The sequence below is a fragment of the Balaenoptera acutorostrata genome, chromosome 15 (assembly GCF_949987535.1).
Source record: "Balaenoptera acutorostrata chromosome 15, mBalAcu1.1, whole genome shotgun sequence".
Taxonomy (NCBI): domain Eukaryota; kingdom Metazoa; phylum Chordata; class Mammalia; order Artiodactyla; family Balaenopteridae; genus Balaenoptera; species Balaenoptera acutorostrata.
In genome coordinates, this window is record NC_080078.1 from 45,547,240 (window position 1) to 45,573,130 (window position 25,891).

General features: G+C 50.5%; 2 protein-coding genes and 1 long non-coding RNA gene across 4 annotated transcripts in view; 1 reads left to right on the plus strand and 2 right to left on the minus strand.

Moving 5' to 3' along the window:
* Nucleotides 1–18,152, minus strand: part of APMAP (adipocyte plasma membrane associated protein) — a 28,755-nt gene extending 10,603 nt beyond the window's left edge. The window contains exons 1-3 of the mRNA XM_007191861.2: nucleotides 17,993–18,152; nucleotides 9,499–9,615; nucleotides 4,897–5,012 (exon numbers count right to left, since the gene is read on the minus strand). Coding sequence (XP_007191923.1) covers nucleotides 4,897–5,012; nucleotides 9,499–9,615; nucleotides 17,993–18,084 — 325 coding nt within the window. The 5' untranslated portion in view covers nucleotides 18,085–18,152. The remainder of the gene's footprint in view (nucleotides 1–4,896; nucleotides 5,013–9,498; nucleotides 9,616–17,992) is intronic.
* Nucleotides 18,153–21,730: 3,578 nt separating this feature from the next.
* On the plus strand, nucleotides 21,731–25,310 carry LOC103017894 (uncharacterized). The gene is made up of 3 exons (XR_451910.3): nucleotides 21,731–21,823; nucleotides 22,945–23,172; nucleotides 25,229–25,310. It is a non-coding gene; the product is annotated as an uncharacterized LOC103017894 (long non-coding RNA).
* Nucleotides 24,216–25,891, minus strand: part of ACSS1 (acyl-CoA synthetase short chain family member 1) — a 43,014-nt gene continuing 41,338 nt past the window's right edge. For both annotated transcript variants that reach the window (XM_057530143.1, XM_007191860.2), the window contains one exon: nucleotides 24,216–25,732. In XM_057530143.1, the coding sequence (XP_057386126.1) occupies nucleotides 25,553–25,732 (180 nt within the window). In that variant the 3' untranslated portion in view covers nucleotides 24,216–25,552. The remainder of the gene's footprint in view (nucleotides 25,733–25,891) is intronic.

Consider the following 25,891-nt stretch of genomic DNA (forward strand, 5'->3'; position numbering starts at 1 on the left):
ACCCCATGGACATTAAAAGGATAATAAAGGAACACTATGAACAACTCTATGTCCACAAATTTGATAATGTAGATAAAATGGTCCAATTCCTTGAAAGACACAATCTGCCAAAACTCACACAAGAAGAAAAGAAACAATCTGAATAGGTCTTTATCTATTGAGGAAATGAATCAATAATTAATAACCTTCCAAAACAGTACCAGGCTGAGATGGGTTCACTGATGAATTCTACTAAACATTTAAGGAAGAAATGATACCAATTTTCTATAATCTCTTCCAGAAAACAGAAGCAGAGGAAATACTTCTTAACTCATTCTATGAAGCCAGCATCACCCTAATACCAAAACCAGACAAAGTCATTTCAAGAAAACTACAGACCGGACTTTCCTGGTGGCGCAGTGGTTAAGAATCTGCCTGCCAATGCAGGGGACATGGGTTCGAGCCCTGGTCCGGGAAGATCCCACATGCCGCGGAGCCACTAAGCCCGTGCGCCACAACTACCGAGCCTGTGCTCTAGAGTTAGCGAGCCACAACTACTGAGCCTGCGTGCCACAACTACTGAAGCCCGCGCACCTAGAGCCCATGCTCCGTAACAAGAGAAGCCACCACAATGAGAAGGCCGCACACTGCAATGAAGAGTAGCCCCTGCTCACCGCAACTAGAGAAAGCCCTCGCGCAGCAACGAAGACCCAACGCAGCCAAAAATAAATAAATAAATTAAAAAAGAAAACTACAGACCAACATCTCTCATGTACAAAGATGCAAAAATCCTCAAGAAAATATTAGCAAATCAAATCCAACAATGTATAAAAAGAATTATACGCCCCAACCGAGTGGGATTTATCCCAAGTATGCGAGGCTAGTTTAGCATTTGAAAATCGGTTAAGTAATCCACAATATCGACAGACTAAAGAAAAACTACATGAACATATCAACAGATGCAGAAAAAGCATTGACAAAAATCCAACACTCATTTCATGATAAAAACTTTTAGCAAATTAGGAGTAGAGGGGAACTTCCTCAACTTGATAAAGAATATCTACCAAAAACCTACAGTTAACATCATACTTAATGGTGAAAACTAGATGCTTTCCCACTAAAATCAGGAACAAAGCAAGGATGTCTGCTCTCATCACTCTTTTACAATACTGGACTGAAAGTTCTAGCTAAAGCAATAAGACCAGAAAAGGACATAAAAGGTATACTTATTGGGAAGGACAAAATAAAACTATCTTCACTTGTAGATGACATGATTGTCTATGTCGAAAATCCCAAAGGATCAACAACAACAAAAAAAATTCCTGGAACTAATAAGCAATTATAGCAAGGTTGCAGGACACAAAGATAATATACAAAAGTCAATCAGTTTCCTACATACCAGCAATGAACAAGTGAAATTTGAAATTAAAATCAGAATACCATTTACACTAGCTTCCAAAAGAATGAAGTATTTGGTTTAAATATAACAAAATATGTACAAGATCTAGATGAGGAAAACCATGGAACTCTGATAACAGAAATCAAAGAACTAAATAAAAGGAGAGATATTCCATGTTCATGGATTGGAAGATTCAACATTGTCAAGAGGTTCTTCCCAACTTGATCTATAGATTCAAAGCAATACCAAGCAGCTATTTTGTAGATATCCACAAAATGATTCTAATGCTTATATGGAGAAGCAGAAGACCCAGAATAGCCAACACAAAAAGCTGGAGGACAGACACTATCTGACTTCAAGACTTACTATAAAGCTACAATAATGAAGGCAGTGTGGTAATAGCAAAAGAACAGACAAATAGATCAAAGTAACAGAATACAGAGCCCAGAAATAGATCCACAACTCATCTCTAACAAAGAAGCAAAGGCAATATAATGAGGTATAGATGGTCTCTTCAACAAACGTTGCTGGAACAACTGGACATTCACCTGCAAAAAGATGAACCTAGACACAGACCTCACACCCTTCACAAAAATTAACTCAAAATGGATCATAGACCTAGATCAAGTAAAACACAAAACTACAAAACTCCTAGAAGATAAAAAAGGAGAAAACTTAGTTGACTTTGGGTGTGGTGATGACATTTTAAATATAAAACCAAAGACATGATCCATGAAAGAAAGAATTTATAAGCTGGACTTCATTAAAACTAAAAACTTCTGCTCTGAGAAAGACACCATCTAGAGAATAAGAAGACAAGCCACAGACTGGGAGAAAATATCTGCAAATGATGCATCTGATAAAGAACTTGTATCCAAAATATATGAAGAACTCTTAAAACTCAACAATAAGAAAATGAACAATCCAATTTTAAAAATATCCCAAAGACTTAAACAGACACCTCACCACAGAAGATATACAGATGGCAAATAAGCACATGAAAAGATACTCCACATCATATGTCAGCAGGAAATTGCAAATTAAAACAGCCATGAGATACCACTTCACACCTATTAAAATGGCCAAAATCCAGAACACTGACAACACCAAATGCTGGCGAGGATGTGGAGCAACAGGAACTCTCATTCATTGCTCGGGGGGAATGCAAAATGGTACAGCCACTTTGAAAGGCAGTTTGGCAGTTTCTTATGAAACTAAACATACTCTTACTATATGATCCAGCAATTATTTTGGTATTTGCCCAAATGAACTGAAAACTTAAGTCCACAAAATAATTTGCACACAGATGTTTACAGCAGGTTTATTTATAATTTCCAAACCTTGGAAGCAACCAAAATGTCCTCCAGTAGGTGAATGGAAAAATAAACTATGCTACATCCAGGCAACGGAATATTATTCAGCAATAAAAATGAATGAGCTATAAAGCCATGAAAAGACATGGAGGAACCTTAAATGCATATCAGTTAAGTAAAAGAAGTCAATCTGAAAAGACTATATGCTGTATAATTGTAACTCTAAGACATTTGGAAAAGGCAAAACTAAGGAGACAGGAAACAGACCAGTGGTTGCCAGAGGCTGGGGGCAGAGAGGGATGAAGAGGTGGAGCACAGAGAATTTCTGGAGGGGCAGTAAAAATTCTCTGTATGATACTATAATGATGGATGCATGTCATTAAACATTTGTCCAAACCCATAGAACGTACACACCAAGAGTGAACCCTAAATGTAAACTGTGGAATCTGGTTATGATGATGTGTCAATGGAGGGTCATCAATTAAAACAAATGTACCATCTCATGGGAGATGTTAATAACGGGGCAAGGGGCTTCCCTGGTGGCACAGTGGTTAAGAATCCGCCTGCCAATGCACAGGACACAGGTTCAAGCCCCGGTCCAGGAAGATGCCACATGCCGCGGAGCAACTAAGCCTGTGCGCCACAACTTGAGCCTGTGCTCTAGAGCCCGTGAGCCACAACTACTGAGCCCGCATGTTACAACTACTGAAGCCCCTGCGCCTAGAGCCCGTGCTCCACAACAAGAGAAGCCACTGGGATGAGAAGCCCACATACCGCACGAAGAGTAGCCCCCGCTCAGCGCAACTAGAGAAAGCCCGCGCACAGCAACCGAAGACCTGATGCAGCAAAAAATAAACAAATAAAATAAATAAATTTTAAAAAATAATAATAATGGGGCAAGTAGCGGGTAGGGGATATACAGTAAATCTCTGTACCTTCCCCTCAATTTTGCTGTGACTCCAAAACTGCTCTAAAACATAAAGTGTATTTAAAAAATTAAAGGATGTTCATCGGCACCTCCTGAGGCTAGTGCCTCCCTCCACTGCCAGCAGCAGTGGGTTCCCGGGGCCTTTGTGCGGTTCACACCTGCAGGGGGTAACCAGAAATATCACCAAAGGACAAGCAGCTCCTTTAAGAGAGAAAAGGGAGGCGTGATGACAGAGCAAGATGAGGCATCAGGCCAAGTAGAAAAGACAAGAAAAGCATCCTCTGAGAGATTTTTTTAAAAATCACTATAACTCCTCAAAGTTCCAGTTTTAAATGTCAATAATGGCTTTTTAAACCAAAAACACAAAATCTGTGAAATTAATAAACATCAAAATCTTTTTAAGAGAAATATGAAGCTCTATCATGAAGTGCCCATCCCTCCTGAACAATTCTGACTTTGCCAAAGAGAAACCACCAACTGCAGAAACACCCAGTCCTTGGGCCAGCCAAACAGTAGGGCTGGGAAAGAGGGGCTGGTCCACAGCAACAGAGGTGGAGGCGTGGGCCTGACAGGCTTCGGAAGGAAACAGAAGCACACTGGCCGTCCATGCCCACAGCCGTTCCACCGTGCTTTGGAAAGACGGCCAGTGAGCCGAGGTAAGAAGTGGCTGGGAAATCCTCACGCCTCAACCCTCGGCAACCTTTTCATTAACTATATTTTTTTATTCCTGAGCTTAATTCTCACTCTAACAGACAGAAAAGACCTGTTCCAGGTTGCTACAGACTCAAGAATTAGAACCAGACTCTACTCCAGTTCTTAGGTTTGGGCAAGTTTGAAGCAGATGGTTACCCTTAAATGTACCCACCAAAGTGAGCTTTAAAAAAAAAAGTGGAAATATTGAGAATGGTTCCTGTTCTTTTCAAAAATGAAATCTACACAAAGACAATCTATGCTAGGAACATCCTATCAAGTAACACCTACCCAATGTGATAAATGAACTAAAACACCAATGTTTGTCCACATTTTTTCCTTTCTCTTTTCATTTTAAAGGGTCCAACAGTTTGAGCAGAATAAAATGCTTCACAGACATGAACTCAAAATCACCCAGCACTAAAATGGCCTGCAACTCGGAGAGGTGAGAGGCTCCCGCAGGGCATCTGGTAGACAAACACGCACACGACCGCAGCCAAGAAGGCTGCCCGGGGCTCCCCACGGAGCTGCCCCCACAGGACCCCACTCAGGCAACAGACAGCGCCAAGTCCCAGGGGTCTACTTACCCCCAATATGTGCTATGGACTCTGGCCCAACAAGCTGATTTTCAAAAAGCCTTTCCGCCTGTCGTAACTTCGTATTTGGTTGCAGGACACCAAGCAAGAGCGGGGGTTCTTTGAAGCTGTAAAATAACGCAATTATAGGGATTTGTCTATAAAAGTACATGAAGAAAGTATTTACGGAGGACCTACAAGGACCTACACGCATAACTCCCCATTCTTTGACAAAGCGCACACGTTCCAATAACATCCTTAGTTGCCAGAAGCACAAGTTAAGAAAAAGAACTTCCTGGGATATCAGGACAGGTCATAGCACAAAAGAGAACTGAGAACATAAGCGTGGCTGATGCAAGAACTCCACACGCTCAGCCACCCGAGGCCACCGGGCCTCCGCCCACCCATCCAACATGCTCCACCTTCCGGTTCACACACCCAGGCCTTTATTCTCCCCCGGGCTACCAGGCCATCTGGGTCCCGCTGAGACGGAGGGAGCGGAGTGCACATTTCACAGTGACAGCCTCACCTCCCGCTCCACAGAGGGGACAGAAGACGGCTGGGCCTGGCGCCACAGCCCCAGCGTCCGCACACGCGCACCTGTCTCCCGCCTGTCACTCTCAGGGGGCCCCCAGCTCCCTCTGTGGCCTGGACCTCTCCCCGCACGCAGAAGCAGCCCCAGGAGCTCTCCCCTCTCCATCCACAGGCAAATACGCCATTTCTCCCAACCCGTCAGCAACTCTTGTTGATGCTGCCTGTACAAGTCAGGTCCTCTGCTGCCAGCCTGGTCCATGCCACCATCTTCCCTCCCCACCTCCTCCCTTGTCCCCCGCAGTCTGCTCGCAACCCAGCAGCCCACCTGCACCTTGGGAAACACAGTCAGATCACGGCATCCGCCCCTCAAACCCCTGCAACGGGCCCTCTCCCCCGGAGCCAAGGTCTTCCATGAGCTCCTCGCCCTGAAGTCCGGCCACAGCCTCCTCTCCTCCCCTCACTCTGCCTCCCTCCTGGTCCCTGAGGGCACCAGGCATCTCCCATCCTAAGTCTGCTGCCTCCTCCCCATAACCTTCTCAGTGAAGCCTGCTCCCACCACCCAATTTAGCGCCCAACATCGCCCCCAGAAGCACAGACCCCACCCCACTCGACTTTGTTGGCAGCGCTTTTCAGCTCTCACTTCTCTATGTCGACTGTCTGTCCCCACAAGAACACACGAGATCAGGAATTTGTTGTGTTTTTTCCCTGTTGTATCCTTAACACCTGGCACCCAGGAGGCTCCCAGGGAGTACCGTGGGAGGGAGGGAGGGAGGAAGGGGGGAGAGCTCCCACTTCTCCCCCACCTCACCCACCAGAGTGGGACAACCAAGGGGGGGTGGGTGGCTGGGGGGTGGCGATGTGGGAACTCTCCACCCCCATCCCCCTCCAGGCAGAGCTCTTCACTCCCTTCCGCCCCCTACTCAAGACACAGCACAACTCCCCCCAAATTAAATCCCCCCGCTTCACCCTCTGCTGTCTCCCAATTATGGCTTTCTACCTGCTTTTCAAAAATACACTCTTGGGTTAACTAAGGAGTTTTATTTCCAAAAGGGGAGAGCAGGACCATGACCTGCAACACACTTGGCTTCAAACTCTGCCCGGGAAGGTCACACCTCCCGAGGCGCAGGTACATGTGTAAACGGAACAACAGACAAGCACACAGAGCAGTGGCAGAGGAGCCTCCCCTGAGATTCAACCTCCCTCTGCCCACGTGGACGCTGCCGGGTTCCCTACACTCAGTAAGTCCTCAGGGAACGGCTGCAGCATCAAACTACTCAGTGTATCACGCGCTGTCCCTGCCCCCAGGGAGCCTGAGTAATCTGCCGCTGGGCGCAGAAGCATCAGGGAACAGCAGACCAGGAGGCCCAGCCCAGCACCTCGGGCCGGCCCAGGTCCCATGGACTCGCATTAACTCATTAATTGTTAACTCCTATTCACTCGTGCTACTCCCCCTAACTTCAGTCACCACTTATGCTCAGTTTCCAATTTTATCCTGTTTCTCCCCATGGTTCCATCTGATCAGGATCACTCTTTCATCTTCCTTCTGAGATCGAACTGATGAAATGTCCCCCCGACTGTGAGCTGTGAATATGTCTCACAAGCATGTGGCCAGGACACGGCCCATGGGCCCCAATTCAGCAGTGGTCACCGCAGCCTCCACCCACCACTTTGTGGAAGGACTCAGCTTCCATCCAGAAAGGAACAGAAACATTATTTTTCATAAAAGGATAGGACTGTTTCTGCCATATTTAAACCATATTTTTCAGTTCCTGTAAAATTTAACATAAAAAACACTTTTAAAGAAGAGATTTTTGTGGCTATGATTTAAAAAACCAACAGGAATAGTAATTCTTCTAGCAACTGAAAGCTATTACCATTACTGTCAAAAGTATGCATTTTATTAGCAGGGTGAAACTGTAAAACTCAAAGATAATAACTAAATCGTAGCAACAAAGTGCTACAGGTGGTCAGGGATGTGAGGAGCAAATAGAAACACAAAAAATAAAACTCAGGCAAGGCCCACGGGAGACCTGCAGGGAAAGGAGAGAGACAGTGTCCCATGCCCCCTGACCCCTTCGGTAGGGAAACACACTGGGCTCCTCAGAGATGCTCAGGAAACCTTTGAGCCACCCCAACCCCTCTGGTTCCACGAGCAGACGCTCCTGTGCCGTGAGGACCACTGAGCTGATGCAAGTTTCCTGCGCCCATGCCAACCACAGGTGACCACACCACTGTGCTCCCATCTCTCCACATGGAAAATGTACCCTGACGGACACTGGGCAACACCCTCCAGGAATCGGGATGTCACGTGTGTCGTGTCCACTAGTCCCCAATCTTCCTAACGAGGAAAAGAAGGCTGCTGTGCACAGCAGGATCTGGCCAAGTCTGGCAGCCTTCCCGGTGACTCTGCTCCCTAAGGACTGCCACCAACTGCATAACAAGCCACCCTGGAAGGGTCTCCCCTGGCCTTGCGCCCTCTGGGTCTGTCTGTCCTCTGTCTTCCTGAATCCCCTGCAGACAGAGCCCCCAGGACACCTCCGCCAACTGAGCACCACCAGCACTGAGACTGCACCGCTCGCCCCAGTCGGTGGGTCTCCCCCTTCCTTGCTCATTTTGCTCTGAAGGGAGTTTTACAAAAGTCCTGTTTGCTGCTGTCATCAGCACTTTTCCCCAAACCTCAGATCGTTCCCGTTCTCACCATCTGCCAGCCTTCTGCCTTCGTTCTGGCTTTGGGGGCCCACACCCCCAATGTGGGAGCCAGTCATTCCCTAACTCTGAGCCCTGGAGAGGCCCGTCAGTCACACCGGTTTCTCTGGGTTTCTCCTCACCCAGCACATCTACTCCACAGACAGGGCTCACTCTGCACAACCTCAACGCCTTCCTGACCTCGCTCCCCTCCAGGCTGTCAGGACTTCACACCTTCTTTCCCCGAATTTCTTCACCACTCTGCACAATAAATGACCTCTACTGAGACCACAGGTCTTCAGTCACGGAAGCTCTAACCCTCCCTGTCCCCTCAGACGCCGGATGCTCACCTGCTCCCCGCTGCCTCCTCTCTCCAAGGCCAGCTCCCCAGCCCAGGTTTTGATCCCCAGCTGTGGACACAATTCATGCTCCCGCCTGGCCAACTGGATTATCCAGAAAGGCCCAGGCAGTCTGCATGTGGGGCAGGCTTAGCCGCATCCTTCTACACGGTGAGGGGGTCGGCAGGAGGGAACCCCTTGGAGAGGACGCCCAACACACCACCCACTATGAAGTCTCAACTCTCACTCACAAACCACCAACGTGCTATTCAGTTGTACCTGTTAGATTCTCTCTATACTGAGACAGGGTTCTTATCTGAAGCTTTTAAGTCTTATATGAACTCACTCACAGTAAACTTCAGACAGCCTCATGACCCTGGGCGGTTCAGAGGGGAAACAAGAACTTACTGAAGCAGACTGCACAGCCCCTGATGTCATAAATAATCACACCAAGAGGAGCCTGGCTCTGCGTGACTGTAATTACAAATGTGAATACATTCACGAGACCCTGAGGTGTATACTATTTTTTCAAGTTATAATGGACTGCATTACCCACAGATCCTCACTGATCAAGGGTAACTTAGGAAAAATAGAACAGTAATTACAAGATTTACTAAAAATCAGCTACTTCTAAATCCTTATTCCAGCAAACATACTTGTGACTGCTGAACAAATAGCACTTATGAATAAAAAAAAAAAATCAGCTACTTAAAAAATTTAAAGGCAACTTGAACTTAACCTTCGTTTATGTGTGCTTTTGACACGTCAAATGAATTCAGGTTAATCATCTCTAACACTTAAGCTTCTCTTGTTTGGGATTTTTCTGGTTTTTAATTTTGGTTTGTACAGTTTTGTTTTTAAAACAGTAACACGGATAATACTGTACAACATCTAACTTAACATGAAACACAGACACTAAAGAAATCACAAATCTCTATTTCCCCTAATAACCTACCTTTCAGAGCAGGTTGGTTTGTCAGTCGAGAAGTCGTTTCAGCCCGTTTACTATACTTTGTCAAGCAGCACCCCCAGCCCCCCAAGCTGTGCAGCAGCTCACCTGAGAAGCTGCGGGTCTATGGGAGAGTCCAGCAGCATCATGGCGCCGAGCAGGGGGACGGTGAGGAACACAGCCAGCATCAGGAAGGTGGCTCGGAACACTCTGCCGCTGAAGGAGCTGCCAGAGACAAAGCACACGAAGGCACCGGGCAGGGCTCAGGCGGAGTGGCCGCAGTCTCGGCCCTCTGGGCAGGGGCAGCCCTCCCGCCCGGCCTGCCCGCCACCACCTCCATGCCAGTGACTGAAGGTCAGCAGTGTCTGCACTCCATGCCCTTGCTCTTTTGTTAACCTTTCAGCGTGTGGGACACTCTTCTCGGTTACTTCCCAGGTAGTCTGCTAAGCTGTATCTTGGATCCTCGAGCAGAGGTTAAAAGTGGGCAAACCCAAAGAACTGATGGGCACAAAGTGACAGAGGAGAGAGTGGCGCTGAGGCGAGGAGCCATCCTCATCCACGGGGAAGACAGCATCCCTGAGCCACCACCTCTGGCCACCTGGACTCAAAGAAGCAACGCTCAGAGACAAACTCAAGAAGGAAACAGGGCTTCCCTGGTGGCGCGGTGGTTAAGAATCCGCCTGCCAATGCAGGGGACACAGGTTCGAGCCCTGGTCCGGGAAGATCCCATGTGCCACAGAGCAACTAAGCCCGTGCGCCACAACTACTGAGCCTGCGCTCTAGAGCCCACGCGCCACAACTACTGAGCCCAAGTGCCACAACTACTAAAGCCCACGCGCCTAGAGCCCGTGCTCCGCAACAAGAGAAGCCACTGCAATAGAAGCCCACGCACCGCAACGGCCCTCCCTCGCCACAACCAGAGAAAGGCCGCGTGCAGCAACGAAGACCCAACACAGCCAAAAATAATAAATAAATAAATAAAATTAATTAAGTAATTAAAAAAAAAAGGAGACAGAAGCAGAACATCCTGAGCATCCAACCCCCAACCATTTTGGGCATCGCACCTCTAAGAGCTCAAGAGGTGACCCCAGCTCTTCTGCCTGGGAGAAGCCTGACAGATACAGACAGTTAGAGAACCTACAAAATCACACCTCCAGGCCATTACTGCGAAAGCCGTGGGGAGACCTGACAGTGCCCTGGGACCTCTAGCGAAACATGGGGACAAATGACCACTGGGGACTGAAACTCCTCTCCAACAATCTTCACACACATCCTCACTCACCCATGGACCAGGGAGCACGTGAAGCCTCCTGCTATGAAATAAACTGCCCAGCATCACTGTTTCCTTGCATCAGGGTATTCAAATTCACTGAACACCTGAAATCAAGAGTAACTTAAAGCAAATTAAAATCATGAGCTCCTAAAGTGGGAAATCTTTTTCTACCAAAAAAAGTTGACTTGAAAAAAATCAGGACTCACACTTAACAAAGCAACTTGACGTGAGGGCAATGTTTCACTTGACTTTTGACAAGATGGTTTCAATGTAGAATGCAGAAATGTGGGGGCCTGGGTGCCAGCCCCAACTGTCCCAACTACAGCCACGCCACTTCAGGTGAGCTACTGCACCCCGAAGCCCACGGTTCCCCACTGTGACAAGGGGTTTGCGGCAGAATAACCTCAAAGTCCTACCCGGTTCTGAACACTCATGATTTTAATAAGCAAAGAAAGCAGAAAACAAATCGTTCTGCTTCTACTGGGGGTAGGTGGAAATGAAAGAATGACAGAGTGCCCCCTGCAGACACATGGACAGCATGCTGAAGTGCTTGAATCCTGCCCTCAGTCTAAACAGGAGGAACAGACTGTCCTTAGAGCTGCCAGGAGGAACGTGGTGGCCCTGCTGATACCCTGGTTTCAGCAAAGTGAGACTGTGCATGACTCCTGAGCCCGAAACTGTGAGAGAATCAATTTGTGTTGTTTACATTAAGTGTGTGGTTGCTTGTCATGGCGGCCACAGAAAACTAATACAGTTTTTTTTTTTAATTTATTTATTTTATTTTATTATTTATTTTTGGCTGCGTTGGGTCTTCGTTCCTGCGTGCGGGCTTTCTCTAGTTGCGGAGAGCGGGTGCTACTCTTCATTGTGGTGCGCGGGCTTCTCGTTGCTGTGGCTTGTCTTTGTTACGGAGCACAGGCTCCAGGCGTGCGGGCTTCAGTAGTTGTGGCATGTGGGCTCAGTAGCTGCGGCTCACCAGCTCTAGAGCGCAGGCTCAGTAGTTGTGGTACACGGCTTAGGTGCTCCGCGGCATATGGGATCTTCCCCGACCACGGCTCGAACCCGTGTCCCCTGCATTGGCAGGCGGATTCTTAACCACTGAGCCACCAGGGAAGTCCTAATACAGTTTTCTAATTAAACTAAATCTGCTACCTGGAAATGGGGCGCTGCTATAACAAATACCTAAAAATGAGGAAGTAGCTCTGGAATCGAGCTGTAGGTGGAGGATGAAAGAATCGTGAGGAGCAGGATAGAAAAGGTCTAGATTTCCTCGAACTGACTGTTGTTAGAAACACGGACCTTGAAGACTCTGCTGGCAAGGGCTCAGGACGAAGTGAGAACAGACTGTGAGCTGAAACACGGACACGGAAGGCACCGCTGGTGAGACCTCAGGAGGATGCCAGGACAAGGACCAGACCTGGAGGAAAGTAGACCTTGTCATGCGGCAGCAGAGAGCCGGGCTGACTGTGTCCCACAGTGAGGGGGACAGCACACCTGTACCTGACGAGCCGGGACACCTCCAAGCAGAACTGAGGTGCACCTGTACCTTCATGCACAGGGGACAGTACTGACCTTTGACACTTCCCTTCTGCTAATGAGTGTCCCAAACTGCACCTATTTTCCCTCTAATAACCTCCAAAAAGCGAGTTTTGTTCCTAACCCCCTTTTCGCATGGGGTTGAGGACGCACCCCCAGCAGATGAAATGCCGAGTTGCCAGGCTCCTGGCAGAAGACAGGTGACCAGGAAGGGAAAATCAGGCAACCCCTCCCTCCCAGGCCGGTGTCGAAACCCCATTAGCCTTCTTCTATCGTGACTGACTCACGTGGTCAAGGGTACAAGAACAGAGAGTATGCAGTGCACACGTGGCACAGATCAGCACTGACCACCAGACACAACAGCAGGCGGGCACGACCTGAGAGGCCTGCGACGGGCAAGGAGCAAGGGCCCCAAAAAGGGTGACGACAAAGACAGTGAAAACAAGAGGTGCCATGCAGGGGCTTCCCTGGTGGCACAGTGGTTGAGAATCTGCCTGCCAATGCAGGGGACACGGGTTCGAGCCGTGGTCTGGGAAGATCCCACATGCCGCAGAGCAACTGGGCCCGTGAGCCACAGCTACTGAGCCTGCGCGTCTGGAGTGTGTGCTCCTCAACAAGGGAGGCCGCGACAGTGAGAGGCTCGCGCACCGCGATGAAGAGTGGCCCCCACTCGCCGCAGCTAAAGAAATCCCTCGCACAGAAACGAAGACCCAACACAGCCATAAATAAATAAATAAATAAATAAATAAAAATAAAAATAACGCGAATTTCTTAAAAAAAAAAAGAGGTGCCATGCAACGTGCTCAGGAGGGTGACCGGGCGGAACTGGACCGCCCGCTCCAGGACGGGGGAAGCAGATGGGGCACGGTGGCCGGAGAACGGCCCACTGCCAGAAGGACAAGACCAAGGGCCAGGTCTGACCCCAAGCCCACAGTCACTGCTAGCAACGCCACCTGCTGAGGACAGGAGGAGAGGCCTTGACCTGGAGCCTGGAGTAGCATTTGAAACACTCTGCACAAGCTGACTGACTGTGTCTGCCCTTCTGGGCGTTTCGGGTAAATGGAGCTACCAGTGTGGCCTCTGTGAGCCGCTCCCTGCGCTCAACACAACGTGTCCGGCTTCATCCAAGCTGCAGCACGTGTCAGCACCTCCTGCCAACGTTTATCCGCTCATCTGCTAACGGACACTTGGTGGGAGGGGAGACGGGGAGTGATTACTTAATGCGAACAAGGAGTTTCATAGGATGAGGAAAAGTTTTGAAACCAGAGTGGTGGTTGCCCAACACTAAACATCACTGAACTGTACACTCTGAGGTGGTTCCCTTTATTTTATGTGTATTTCACCTCAAAAAAAGTTAACAGTGATGAAAATATTCTTAACTTAGACTGTGATGACTGTTGCAAATCTCTCTGAATAAACTAAAAACCCCTGAATTGGACATTCTAAACTGGTGAATGATGGTATGTGAATTACACCTCAACAAAGATGTCAAGAAAGTAAACAAAGTCAGTGACCAACTCTGCAAACCGCCCGTCCAGAGGCTGGGACATGCATCATTCACTCGGTGCCCAGTCTGTCAGCGTGATGGCCACAGCCAGTGTCTGCACAGCAAGAGGGCATCTGCAAGGGCGCAGGGCAGGAATGACTTGGTCCTGTGGTTCCTTTAAAAGTGGAGTCCCAAAGAGCGGGCCACACGGCACCGCACAAACCCTTCCGCAGGGGCCCCACAAAGAAGGACGGGCCGTCCTGCAAAGGGGGCTGATGTAATCCCCCTACCCCCGGCCCCTGCTCCTCAGGGGAAGCTGCCTTGTGCAAATTCACCAACGAAAACGGTGACACTGGCCAAAGCGCCCCTTTTCCTTGCCGAACATGATTCCACATAAAACAGATCCTTCCCATCTATCTCGGACTCTATATTGTTAACTCTCCTTTTCTACACTGTTGTGTACATTTGAAAATCTTAATTTAGGAATGTGATTTAGAGCTTGTGGCAGCATGCTTGAAGACCTGGTTGCCCCTTCCTACGACGGGGAAAACGAGGAGTCCAGCCAGGACAGAAGGCAACTGCATACAGCTAGAAAGGCGGCCGGAACTCAGACAAAGGCCTGTGTCCACACAGCCCATCCCTGCCGGGGACCCAGCCAGCCCCCTCTTACAATGAGAGTATAAAGAACTGGATAAGAACTTGGAGGCCACCCAGCCCAGTGCTCCTGAGGGGGGCACCTCCCCTGGGGCAGCTGTAAACAAGGCCCAAGATTCTGTCTGGCAGGTTCAAGCCTCCCAGTTGTGCCTGATGTGCGGCCGGACACTGCTGACCTGATCCAAACCCCTCCCCAGTGAAAGAAGTCCATCAACACCCTGGCTGACCGCCGGCCAGCCCCTTTGGAAAGTTCTGCACAGGGTCAAGTTTTAGAAACAGCAGCTCGGCCCCAGGCTGTTTAATTCCTCACTGCAGGCTGAGACACCTTAGCTCAAAAGGCCCATCAGCGCCAAACTCCAACTTTACATATCCAATTACTTTAAAAATAGCCCAAACACAAATTTTTAGCCATTTAGAGCCTGCCTGCTTTGCATTCTCTGTGAAACCTCACCAGACAGCTATTACCCATCGATAAAACAGAGCCTCGCCTCTCCCACCCCACTCCTGCCCTTGGAGCTCTCTGACCACCTGCCTTGACCCGGGAGCCTCTCTCATCCCCTCCCCCGTGAGATTCCCCCACACGCAAACCCGTCAGTGTCACCCATGAAGCTCATGTGGCTGCTGCCACCCCACAGTCACATCACTTTCCTTCATCAGCCCCAGCATCCCTCAAACCCGCTCCATAACACCAAAAAGGGACTAAATTTTTAATTTTGGTTCATTTTAGTTAATTTAGACTTAAGTAGCTACATGTGGCCAAGTGGCTGCCACATCAGACAGCACCACTTGGGAGCCCACAAGCATTTAATGACCACCTCCCTACACGGCAGGCATGCCAGGCCCCATCAAGTTCCCGCCCTCCGTGCATCCTGGTGTAAACATGGCCCGCCAGGGAGTGACAAGCACAGAGGGGAACAGTACGGCAGGTCGGGCAGAGGGTGGGGAGGGCTCGAAACCCATGAGCTCTGCCCAGAAACTTCAGGAGAAACCACTGGGCAGAGCCATGCAGCCGAGGAAACACAGGACTCAACGAGCTCTCGGCACAGGCGAGAGCTGCACTCCCCTGGGCACTGAGCCTGTAACTGCTGGGTGCACAGGTCCTGGGGGTGAGGTCGGAGGGCTTCCCACCCAGGCTCTGGGCACACGGTTGTTTTAGCCCAAGGTTCATTAACTCTTTGGCAGGTCCATCTCACCGCCAGCTCCTGTGAACTCACAGTCAGCCACAGTTCTACCTCTCCTGCACGGCTGCCCCCACCGCACACCTGCCCTGCGTCCACTCAAATAAAGGACCCTCCATTCATCTGACAAAGTGCTGCACGTGCCCATCCTACTCTCCTTCCCAATCTGGGCTGACACATCCCGGAAGGCCAGCAACTTCCCTCCCAGGTGCCATCTGGGAAATCAACTTGTTTGCCCCAACCTCTCCACCTGCACCCTGAAATTTCCTACAGTCTCTAAGGCAAGAGAGCGATCACAGTGACGCAACAGGATTTGACAACTACCATCGGCTCAGCCACGACTTACAAAATCCTGTTGCAGCACCAGCCAAATGCGGCGGAGGGCGTTCTCTAACCACTTCTGCACACGGGACATCAGGGCCTTGAGTCGCAGAAAGAAGTCCTGACCAACAGACTCAATGAGATCAAAAAAGACCTGTGATTTTTATGGAAAACCTGTTAGGCCCAAATCCAGGGGAGACTGGAACCCAAGGTGCCAAGGTGATACCTGGAACCTGAGAGTCACACACAACTCTTCTCAATGCTTCTCACTGTCCAGCGGCCAATTCTGTCCTTCATTCATTTTCATGTCACTTGTGACTCCATTCCTCTGTAACTTTACATAAACCACGTCACTCACAGAGACCTCAACGACCTCATCAGGAAAAGAGAGCTAATGCCACCTTTCATGCCTAGAGTCAGGAGACTGAGCAAGGTATCATTCAATGTCCTGTCCACCGAAATCTATTGTCCTGCTTCTGTTAACTGAACAGTATGTCCTTCAAGGCTTCCTTTACTCTGTTCAGCATGTCTGAAGTTTACTCTATCATCATCACGTTTCTACTTCCTTCAGATTCCTTTACTTCACCCATTATACACAACGTTTTCCCATCTTAGGGTGAACCCTCAACTTTTAAGGTAATTCAAGATGACAATCAGATGAACTACTAGAAACCACCACAAAGAAGTGAAAAATAGAGAAGAACTACATGATAAAAATAAGAAAAAACTGAAGAATTACAATATACACATAGGAAAGAAGGTGGGTGACAGGAAAGAGACTGTTACAAAGATACAGAGGAAGAGCAAAGAAGAGAAAGAGGGAAACACAGGAAAGCCAAGAAAATGTCTTAAATCAACACAGTGCAAAAGGCACCCAGGGAAAGACCAGCAACAGGTGAGGACTTCGGAACATTCGATTAACCCTACCATTAAGGAAGAAACCCCCAGAGAAACTGAAAAACAATTGAATTAACTCTGCCCTGGGGCCTAGAGTGCCTGGGGGAGCCCAGCTGAGAGTTGGGCCCACGGAACGAGTGCCCTCGGGCACTCTATGATCTGCACCTCCAGACAGACCCGGGCTGGCTGCTTCCTGGTCTCCTGGGCATGAGTGTGTAGAGACTCGGTGTTGGCACAGTTTCTGGACCACAGCACTGCCAGTCGGATCATGTCTACTCTAAAGGCTCCTAAGTAATCACCAGATGATTTCACAACACCCACAGTCAAAAAGGTGTCCAACCTGTCCTGGTTTGCCCTGGGTCAGCACTTAGAGTCCCACGTCCTAAAGTCCAGGGCAAACCAGGAAAGCTGATCGCCCTACAGTGAGGGCTATATACGGAACATATATCTGACCTTTCCACTGATCCCGAGACTCATATTATTGAAAACTCTCCATGAATCTCCTTTCTAGAGCCCAAACGCTCCTCTCTGCTATGTCTCTCCTTCAAATGTGTTCCTCTCATTATCATCAGGGAATAAATTCGGTCTCTCTCGGCAAAAGCTGTCCCGCATTCAGTATGTACCACACCCGCTGGCACTCCAACAAATATTCCCAATATTTCTATCAACATATAAGTCAATCAGTTCCACACTTTGAGCTTGGTCTGTGTGGGGCCTCTTGGTTCTTCCTAAAAATCCAAAGTTAGGACACTCAGGGCATAAAGTCAAGAGGAGAATTTTAAGAATTTTAAAGGCTTATGCTTCCGTTTTTAGCTAACAAAGCAAAGCATATTTAAATTCCGGAAGGGTGGTAAAAGAAGCGAGACCAAAGACCTGAGATTTCCTTTATTAGGCACCAACAACGACAGTACCCTATGCATCTCCGTCCCTACCAGGAAAATGTGCAAGGCTGGACCCTCACAAAAACTGCCCAACAACGTCCCTTCTGCTCCCCGTTCTTCCTGAAGGCGCGGAAAGAAGGGCAGGTGCGGAGGCCCTCTCCGCGCGCCCCGGGCTGCTCCGCAGAAGTCCCCACGGGAAAATACGGCCGGGCCGGGGAAAGGGGGGCCCGGGAGCCGGGCAATGACCGAAGGGCCGCAGGTGCACCGCGCGGCGAGAGCCCGCTTCCTCCCGTGAAGCCAGGCCCCCGGGGACTAAACGAGGCGCTCGCCGCAGTCACCGCCTCGGGGTCACGGTCCCGCTCCGGGCCCGGCCTACCTGCCGCCCTTGGCCTCCGGGACCCGGGCATCGTCCGTGACGACCTGCGGCCGCACGGCCCGGCGCTGCCGCAGCCCATCCGCCTCGCTCATGGCGCCCGCGCGCCTGCTGCCTGGGTCCCGTCCCCCCTGCCTCCGGCCAGGCGCGCGGAAGTGACGAACAGGCCCCGCCTCCCTCCTCGGCCGCGCGCGGAAGTGACTTGGGCCCCGCCCCTTCCGGCCGCCGGGGCGGGCGTTGCTGCAAGGCGCTTCTCAGCGAGTCCGAGCTAGCGCGCCATCCCGGCGGCGGCTTCTGGGGTCTGCATCGCCGCGTCCTCGCCAGCCGTCCCAGCCTTTCACGTCCGGTCTGACCTCGAGGCGGGGCCCACCAAGAATCCCGTGGCCGTTTCCTAACCGATGGGGTTAAGGGGAAAACGCGCTGGAAAAGGGCAGCCGGCCGTGTTCGCCGTTGTGTCGGTCACAGCGACGTTGGGCGGTTTGTAAGCGTGTGGACGGAGCTGTCGCCAGGAGCGGCGGACAAGCCGAGGGCCGGGCCCGCCGACGGACCCAGGCGATCTCCTCCCGGAAGAGCCGACTCTAGCCGGTCGTCGTGAGACACTTTGGGGTTTTAATGAGGAATTTTGCCGAAGGAGACCAACGGGCTCGTGAGGGCATCCGGCAGATGACGGAGCTGAAGTTGGATGGGATTGGGGAAGACACTGGGAGGAGACTTTCCCGGCAGAGGAAACCGGCTCCTGTTACTGTGCAGCGTCTCCAGAAAAGCCCACTCAAAATGAAACCCTGAGAATCGATTTCCTTCCTACTAGGCAAGGCGGTCCCCAGGCCAGTGTGCCACGGCCTTTCTGGGTGCTCAAGGGCACCGGACTCCCACCCAACTGTCCCCAAGAAAAGCTCGGAAGACCCAGCATGGGGGAATGAAGAGTACTTGTGTGAATCCAGGTCGGCAGGGTCCCAGATTATAGTTCAGGCCTTGGCAACATCTTACTTCATTCCCTGCGGGATGCAGCCAGTACAGCTGCTCTGCCAGGGATGGTTTTAACAGCGCTGCATGATCGGCCCCTTCCTACCTGTCTGGAGTATCCTTGCCCTGAATCCTGTGTTTCACACACTCAGGATTGCTTGCTATTTCTAATTCTGTGCCTCCCTGCCTTGGTCCTTATTGTTCCTTCTCTCTGTGATAATGCTTTCCTTCACCTCCACTTGGTCAAACCGGTTTTATCATTCAGGACCCACTTCATTTGCTGAAAATCCTTCCCCTAATTTCACAAGCAGGACATCTTCCTTGTGTCTAAGGCACTTTCACTGGAGTTATTTGTGTTCCATGCGAACTGAAAACAGCCAGGAACATGGCTGTACAAGAAAATAATAAAAGGTTAGGTTTATTCAACTTGCTGCAGCAAAGGAATGCACCAGAGGACACGTGAGTCTCCTCAAAACAGGGGTGTTATGGAAGGGTCCTCGAGGGGTGTGGGGCTGTAGTTGGCCATAGATGGTCTTGGCAAGGATGGGTCAGAATTTGTAATCAGGAGAGCCACTGGAGGAGTCTGTGGTTTTGTCTTGGAGCACGTACTCTGCATGAGCTGAGTCACGTGTGTTGCACGGCATGGTTTAGTCCTGTTTTTCTGTTTGGGTGTCATGGTCAGGCCCACTTTGCTAGCTGTGGTTTCTTTCCTTCTCAGTCCCCCCACCCACCCTCCAGCGTAGCTGCCACCCCGTTCCTGGCAGGGCGGTGGGACTACTATGATTGGTTAGATCAGGTCCCTGAACCTCAGTGGTGTTGACAGTTTGGGCCAGATAATTCCTTGGAGGGAAGGGAGAGGGAGGAGCTGGCCTGTGCACTGTAGGATGTTTAGCAGCGTCCCTGGCCTCCACCCACTAGATGCCAGCAGCATCCCACCTAGTCGTGAAAATCAGTAATGTCTCCAGGCCTTACCAAGTGTCCCATGGGTTAGACCAACCAGAACCCACTCCCCCTCACCCTGAGCCTGTTCCAGCGGTGCTGCTTCCCAGTCACTTGTTTTTAAGTCACCTGTGCCAGGAGGACCGTCCCAGGGGTTAGATGCCATAATCAGAGACTTGAGGCCTTCACAGTGTCGGCAACTGGACTGAAAGGCATGACATGAGGGTGAAAATAAACACGTTTGCCAGACAGCAGTGGCAAGTGCCCCAGCTGGTCACTGTGATTCATGTTGCCCCAGGATGCTGTCCCTCTTTAAGACAGGGATTCTCAACTTTAGCTGCACATTAGAATCATCCAGGAAGCTTTGAAATATCCTGATGCCTCAGTCCCATCCCAGAAATTCCAATGTAATCGGTCTGGGTTGTGGCTTGGGCATGGGTAGTTTTAAAGGGTCCCCAGACACTTTTTTTTTTTTTTGGGGGGGGGGCTGTGTTGGGTCTTAGTTGCAGCACGCAGGATCTTCATTGCGGCACGTGGGATCTTTCACTGAGGCGCACGGGCTCTCTTTGTTGTGGCGCACAGGCTTCTCTCTAGTTGTGGTGCACGGGCTCCAGAGCACGCGGGCTTTCTAGTTGAGGCGCATGGGCTCTCTAGTTGAGGCGCGCCGGCTTAGTTGCCCCGCGGCATGTGGGATCTTAGTTCCCCGACCAGGGATTGAACCCTCTTCCCCTGCATTAGAAGGCGGATTCTTTACTACCAGGGAAGTCCCTCCCCAGACACTTTTAAAAGCCGAAGTCGAGCATCACTGCTTAGAGAAGAAATAAGAAAGACATATATACAGCATTCCAGTTTGGGGGGGACAGGGGTCTGAGTCCAGTGTCCCTAAAATTGGAGACCAAGAGAATCACCACTTTGCTTTGGGAGCCTCAGAGACTGCCTGCAGAAAACATGTGAGAAGCAGCTCTGCGCCACGAGGGGCTCGGGGTACTCAGGCATGACCCTGAGGGCTTGGGACTGGAGGGGCTGTGACTTGTCAGTGGGAACACAGATTATGATGAGGAACGGGCTGGGTGGCTTCCCACACGCAGGCGGTGTTTCCTATCATGACCTTGACGGGAGTTACCTGGGTGTTTGTTCATGTCAGTTTGTTAAGCTGTGCTTTTATGTTTTGTATACCTTTCTATGTATGGTTGTTATATTTCATCCACAAAAATGTCTGAAAGAAAGCTGTTGCCTAGTTTGAAAGCTGTCTGTCCAGATCACTTTCGTAAATTGAAATAGAAGGAAATGCATTTAGTGTTGGGCTTGATCACTGATCCCCGAAACTGGACCAGGGCCTGGCCAACTGTGCAAAACACCTGGGAATTGTTAAAAGTCCAGATTCCCAGACCCCAACCTCCCAAAGACACCGCATCCTGACACCGACACCATCACCTTGGAAGATAGGATTTCAACATGTGAATGGGAGGGGAGGGGGGCAAACATTCACGCCATTGCAGGGGTCGAGCATTCCTTTTGATCCCATGGTGCAAAGATGGGTGTGGATGTCCATTTCAGTCTTGTTTCTGATGTAGACAAATTGGAATCACCTCAGGTGTCCATTAATAATGGTTAAATAAATGCTCAAATTCAGTGGTTTGCCATATGCAATCAATGCAAGGAATAAGATGGGGAGATACTTGCATTATATTGGGAGGGAACAAACAAGTACAAAGTAGTATGTAAAGGGCCTCAGTAACTTATGGGAAATGCTTGGGTGAAGTGGATGTTGGAATTCAGAACCTTTCACATTTAACGAACATTATGCATGACTTTCTGTTCGTGTGATGGCAGATTAGATAACTGAGGCTCACGCTGGCGGTGAGGACAATGATGAACGAAATATTTGAAACATCTGCGTGAAGACACTGGCAAGCCCAGCATGGTGATCAGGTAACAGAAAGGATAGAGAGAGGCCCAGGAAGATGAGCCCAGGGTCGGGAGCCACTTTTTCCCCGCCGAGCGCGTTTGCAGGTCCAGAGGAGGAAGTTGAGAGGCCAGCCAGTTCCAAGACACATGTATAGGATTCCTCGTGAGTCCTGCGAGGTCAGCAACGGTTGCCATGGTGTTAGTTACCCACCCTCCTTCCCTGTTTCACACCCATCCCTCACACTTGTTCCTGGAATCACATTCCTAAGTAAGAACAGGGAGGGCTGCATACAAGACTTTATCTCAGGCTCTGCTTTCAGGGCAGTCGAGTCCAAGGCAGGAAGAGAGACTAGAACATGAGAAGTTCCAACATATGGGATGTCTGCGTCCTCAGAAAAGAAGCGAGAATGACAAAAACTATATTTAAAGATATAATGAATGATGGAGATATTTCCAAAATTGATTCAGGTGGACATCAAGCCACAGACCCAAGAAGCCCTATGGAGCCCAGGCAGGATAAATAAAAACAAGTCAGTGAAAAATAAGACTGTGGAACCAAAGACAAATGGTTTTCACAGACCAGAAAGGATCTGTTTGCTTGGTTTCACCCTGTTACGCAGCAGAAATTCCCAATGATGAAGGAAAAGCCTCTAACTCAGAGTGGAGGTCACCACCCTGCCTCCTACCCAGCGGAGTCACTGCCTCTGGGAAGGCTTTCTCTGGGCCTGCACCTGGGTGCTGCTGTCCCCGGCCCAGATACCAATACAGAGGCCAACATAATTATAAAATAAAAATTAAATGTAGATGTTCCCCTAAGCTCTCCCAGGAGGGGATCTGAGCATGGGGGTCAAGGATGGAGTCAGCTCCATCCAAAGCCAGCTCCGCCACCTTCCCGCCTCCTCTACCAAGTGGGGACAAGTGTCTGCTCAGGAGGCGCCGTGAGGATGAAGCGGGCTGAGGAGTGGAGCACCTGGCAGGGCCTCCTTGCCCACTGTGCTCAGCAGCAGAAGCATTTCTGTTCCAACATTGGGTATCGTGAGGGCTGGAGGTGGGGGCAGGTCAGTCTGCGAGGACTCGAGTTAATTTCACTCGAGACAGGCCAAGGCAGTGGGGGGAGAATTCACACTACCTTTCCTGCACTACAGGCTCAGCTGCCGTGGGTGAGCCGGGACCGGCATGTGCCTGAATCACCTCGAGATTTACCCTTAGATAAATGTGCAGTCACATCACGACGGTCTCTGAGTTCCGCCTGGTCCCTGCGCTGCTTCCACACCATCCGACATCCGTCTCTGCTCTGCATTCTGCTTCTTGGCCACTCTGAGCTGGGTCTTTGTTAGGACATTTCAGCCTTGACAGAAGATCCAAAGCAGGAGGTGAAGCCTGGGGCCGGGGTGGGCAGGGGCAGCTCAAACGTCCCTGCGCATACCCCAGCTGGGCCCCATGCAGGCCCTGCTCGAGGCTCACCTCCGCATCCTGTCCTCTCTCGGTGGCCTGATGCATCACATGGCCAGGGACTGTCATGCTGGGAATGACCTTCATAAGCCCCCAGCAGCCAGGAGACGAGATCAGGGTGGCTTCACCAGAAGGGGGCGCTGGGCAACTGGACTTGTTAAAAGCTTCTATAACCCTCTCCTGCTGCCCTGCCCTGGGCCAGACTATTCTGATAAGAGGGAAGTCCTGCTGTGACTTCCCAGGCATCCAGAGGTGCAGATCTGGGTTGTTCCCCGGTGAGCCGCCTTTGTAAATTCAGCATCCTCCACAGCCTCCCTCCCCATACCTGGGGCTCGGGATGGACGCTGTCCCTGGGACAGCCCAGCTCCTGCTCTGGAGGAGCATTTCTTGTCCCATCTCTCAGGGCACCAGTTCAATGCGTTCTTCTCTAAAGCCTGCATCTCATCCACTGAAGGACACAGAAACCCTGGGCAGGGGGTGGGTCGCAGGCAGGCTGAGCTGCTCACCTGTGGGGTCTGCACGGGCGGTGCTTCCTGGGTGTGGTTTTGCATCCTTGTTCTCTGTGCTCTAGACCAGCACCCACGGCCAGGGCTCCATGTGACGAGGGGGTCTCGTGTCGTCCAGCCTGGTAGCTCCTGGCCACGTGGCACCTGAGTATTTAACTATGGCCACTGCCACCAAGGGACTAAGTATTTTATTTTATTGTTTTTTTTTACTTATATCTAACTAGCCACCTGTGATTAGTGATTGGCCAGCACAGTGGTCTAGAGACAGGTAAGTTTACCAAATAACAGTCTAAGATAGGTGAGCGCTTATTGTGTATTTCCTCCCCGTAAGACAGTGAATTTTTTAAGTGTTCTCTTTTGAGTGAATAGGTCTCTTCCAGTTTTGTTCCAAGGATTATATTCAACAACAAAGAATAGCGTTATTTGATCAAAAAGCATCACCACAAAAAAGAAGAGAATGAACAAAATAAAGTTTTATTTGAACAGCCCTGCAGATCATTTTGAGGCCCTGGTCGCTGTCCCAGTTTATAGCTGTCATTTCATAAGTAGCACCCTAACCATAATCCGCCAAGTCCAGCAAACTGCTACCGGTACAGGTGGTGAGAGCTGCCAATCTGTGTGCTACAGCCAAGGCCACCCGTCCTCACCTTGTCACCGAGAGGCCAGCACAGCCACTTATGGCGGGTGTTGAGCACTCCAGGTCCCCGCGAACACGTGCACAGCTGCAGGGTACCGCCCTCTGTGGGGTGCAGGTTGGAGCAGCCCTCCTGTCCTCCAGGACCCAGCTCAGCAGGCCACCCTCCCAGCACTCCACAAGTGGGCCCTCTCATGCTTAGCTATCAATAGGCACTTTGCAACCTAATGGTCGACGTTGTCCTGCTAAGTCCAGAGGACCCAAGGCACGTTGGAAAAGGGAGAGACCTGGCTCAAGAGTAGGGAGGTAGGGCAGTTTTCAGGGACCCAGTTCCGGCTGCATTACTGAGTCCCTGGCTTCCCTGAACAGCCCTAGGCACGGAGCACGCCAACTGGCTGCTGAGTGTCCAAGGCCGAGGGGAGGGGAATGTTTCCAGACCGCAAGCTGCAGAACCACATGTGACCGGAGCCCTTCAGAGCTGAAAAGCGCGCCCATCCCCACAGGTGCTTTTAGCGGTTAGACTTCATCACACACAAACCAAGAGAAGTGGAAACATACACCAAAAACAGATGCTGTGGGCTTGAGAGATTTCAAGATGGCTGTGTTCAGACGGAGGCACAAACATTTCCAATTCGGATTTCAAGTAGGCCAAACGGTACCCAAAAGTGCACCCTCCAACCCTCCACATTTCCCCATGAGCGGAGGCAAAGAAGGAGCTTTTCGTAACTGTTAAGAAGAGTGTGTACAAGTAAACCACACATTGCACATATGTGTTTGCACCATTTTTCTTTTGAAATATAAAAGTATAAAAGTAAAATTTCCACCTTTCGTTTCTAGAAACACCTGGAGAAAACATGACTGCTTGTAGTTTCCAGTCGCCTGAGCAGGCACAGGGGCTCCACCTTCCTGTGCTGTCGGGAAGACATGGGAATGGAGGTGACGGACTTTTCACCGGGAAACCAAATTCAGGGCAAGTGGGAGAAAGCTCACCCTGTGTGAGGACCTGTCATGGGTCCCCACGTAGAGGGAAGGCAGGGACTTGGGGCTTCGTGTGGAGGGCAGTGTGGGTTCCGCTGGGGCGTCTAGGAACAAGCCGACTCGGGAGCTGTGTTCTAGGAGCGTAATTTCGGGGCCTGGCTCGGGGTCTCGGCAGAGCCATCGTCACTGGGCGGCCCCCCACTTGTCTTTGTACTCCTGGTAGGCGCTCAGTATCTCCGTGATGACAGTGGGGTCCTCCAGTGTGGTGGTGTCCCCCAGGTCCTGAGCTCTGCCTGTGACGATCTTCCTCAGGAGCCTCCGCATGACTTTTCCAGACCGAGTTTTTGGAAGACGTTTCACTACCTGGCAGGGAAGGCGCAGCATTAGACTTTGGGTGGTGCCCAGACTCCCAGCCCGTGTCCGATGGCGTTGAGATGAGGAGGGTACTGCTCAAGGGAGGACGCCCCTCCCCGGGGACCCAACAGGAATGGCTGACGTGCAGCCCACCCCAGAGAACAGCGG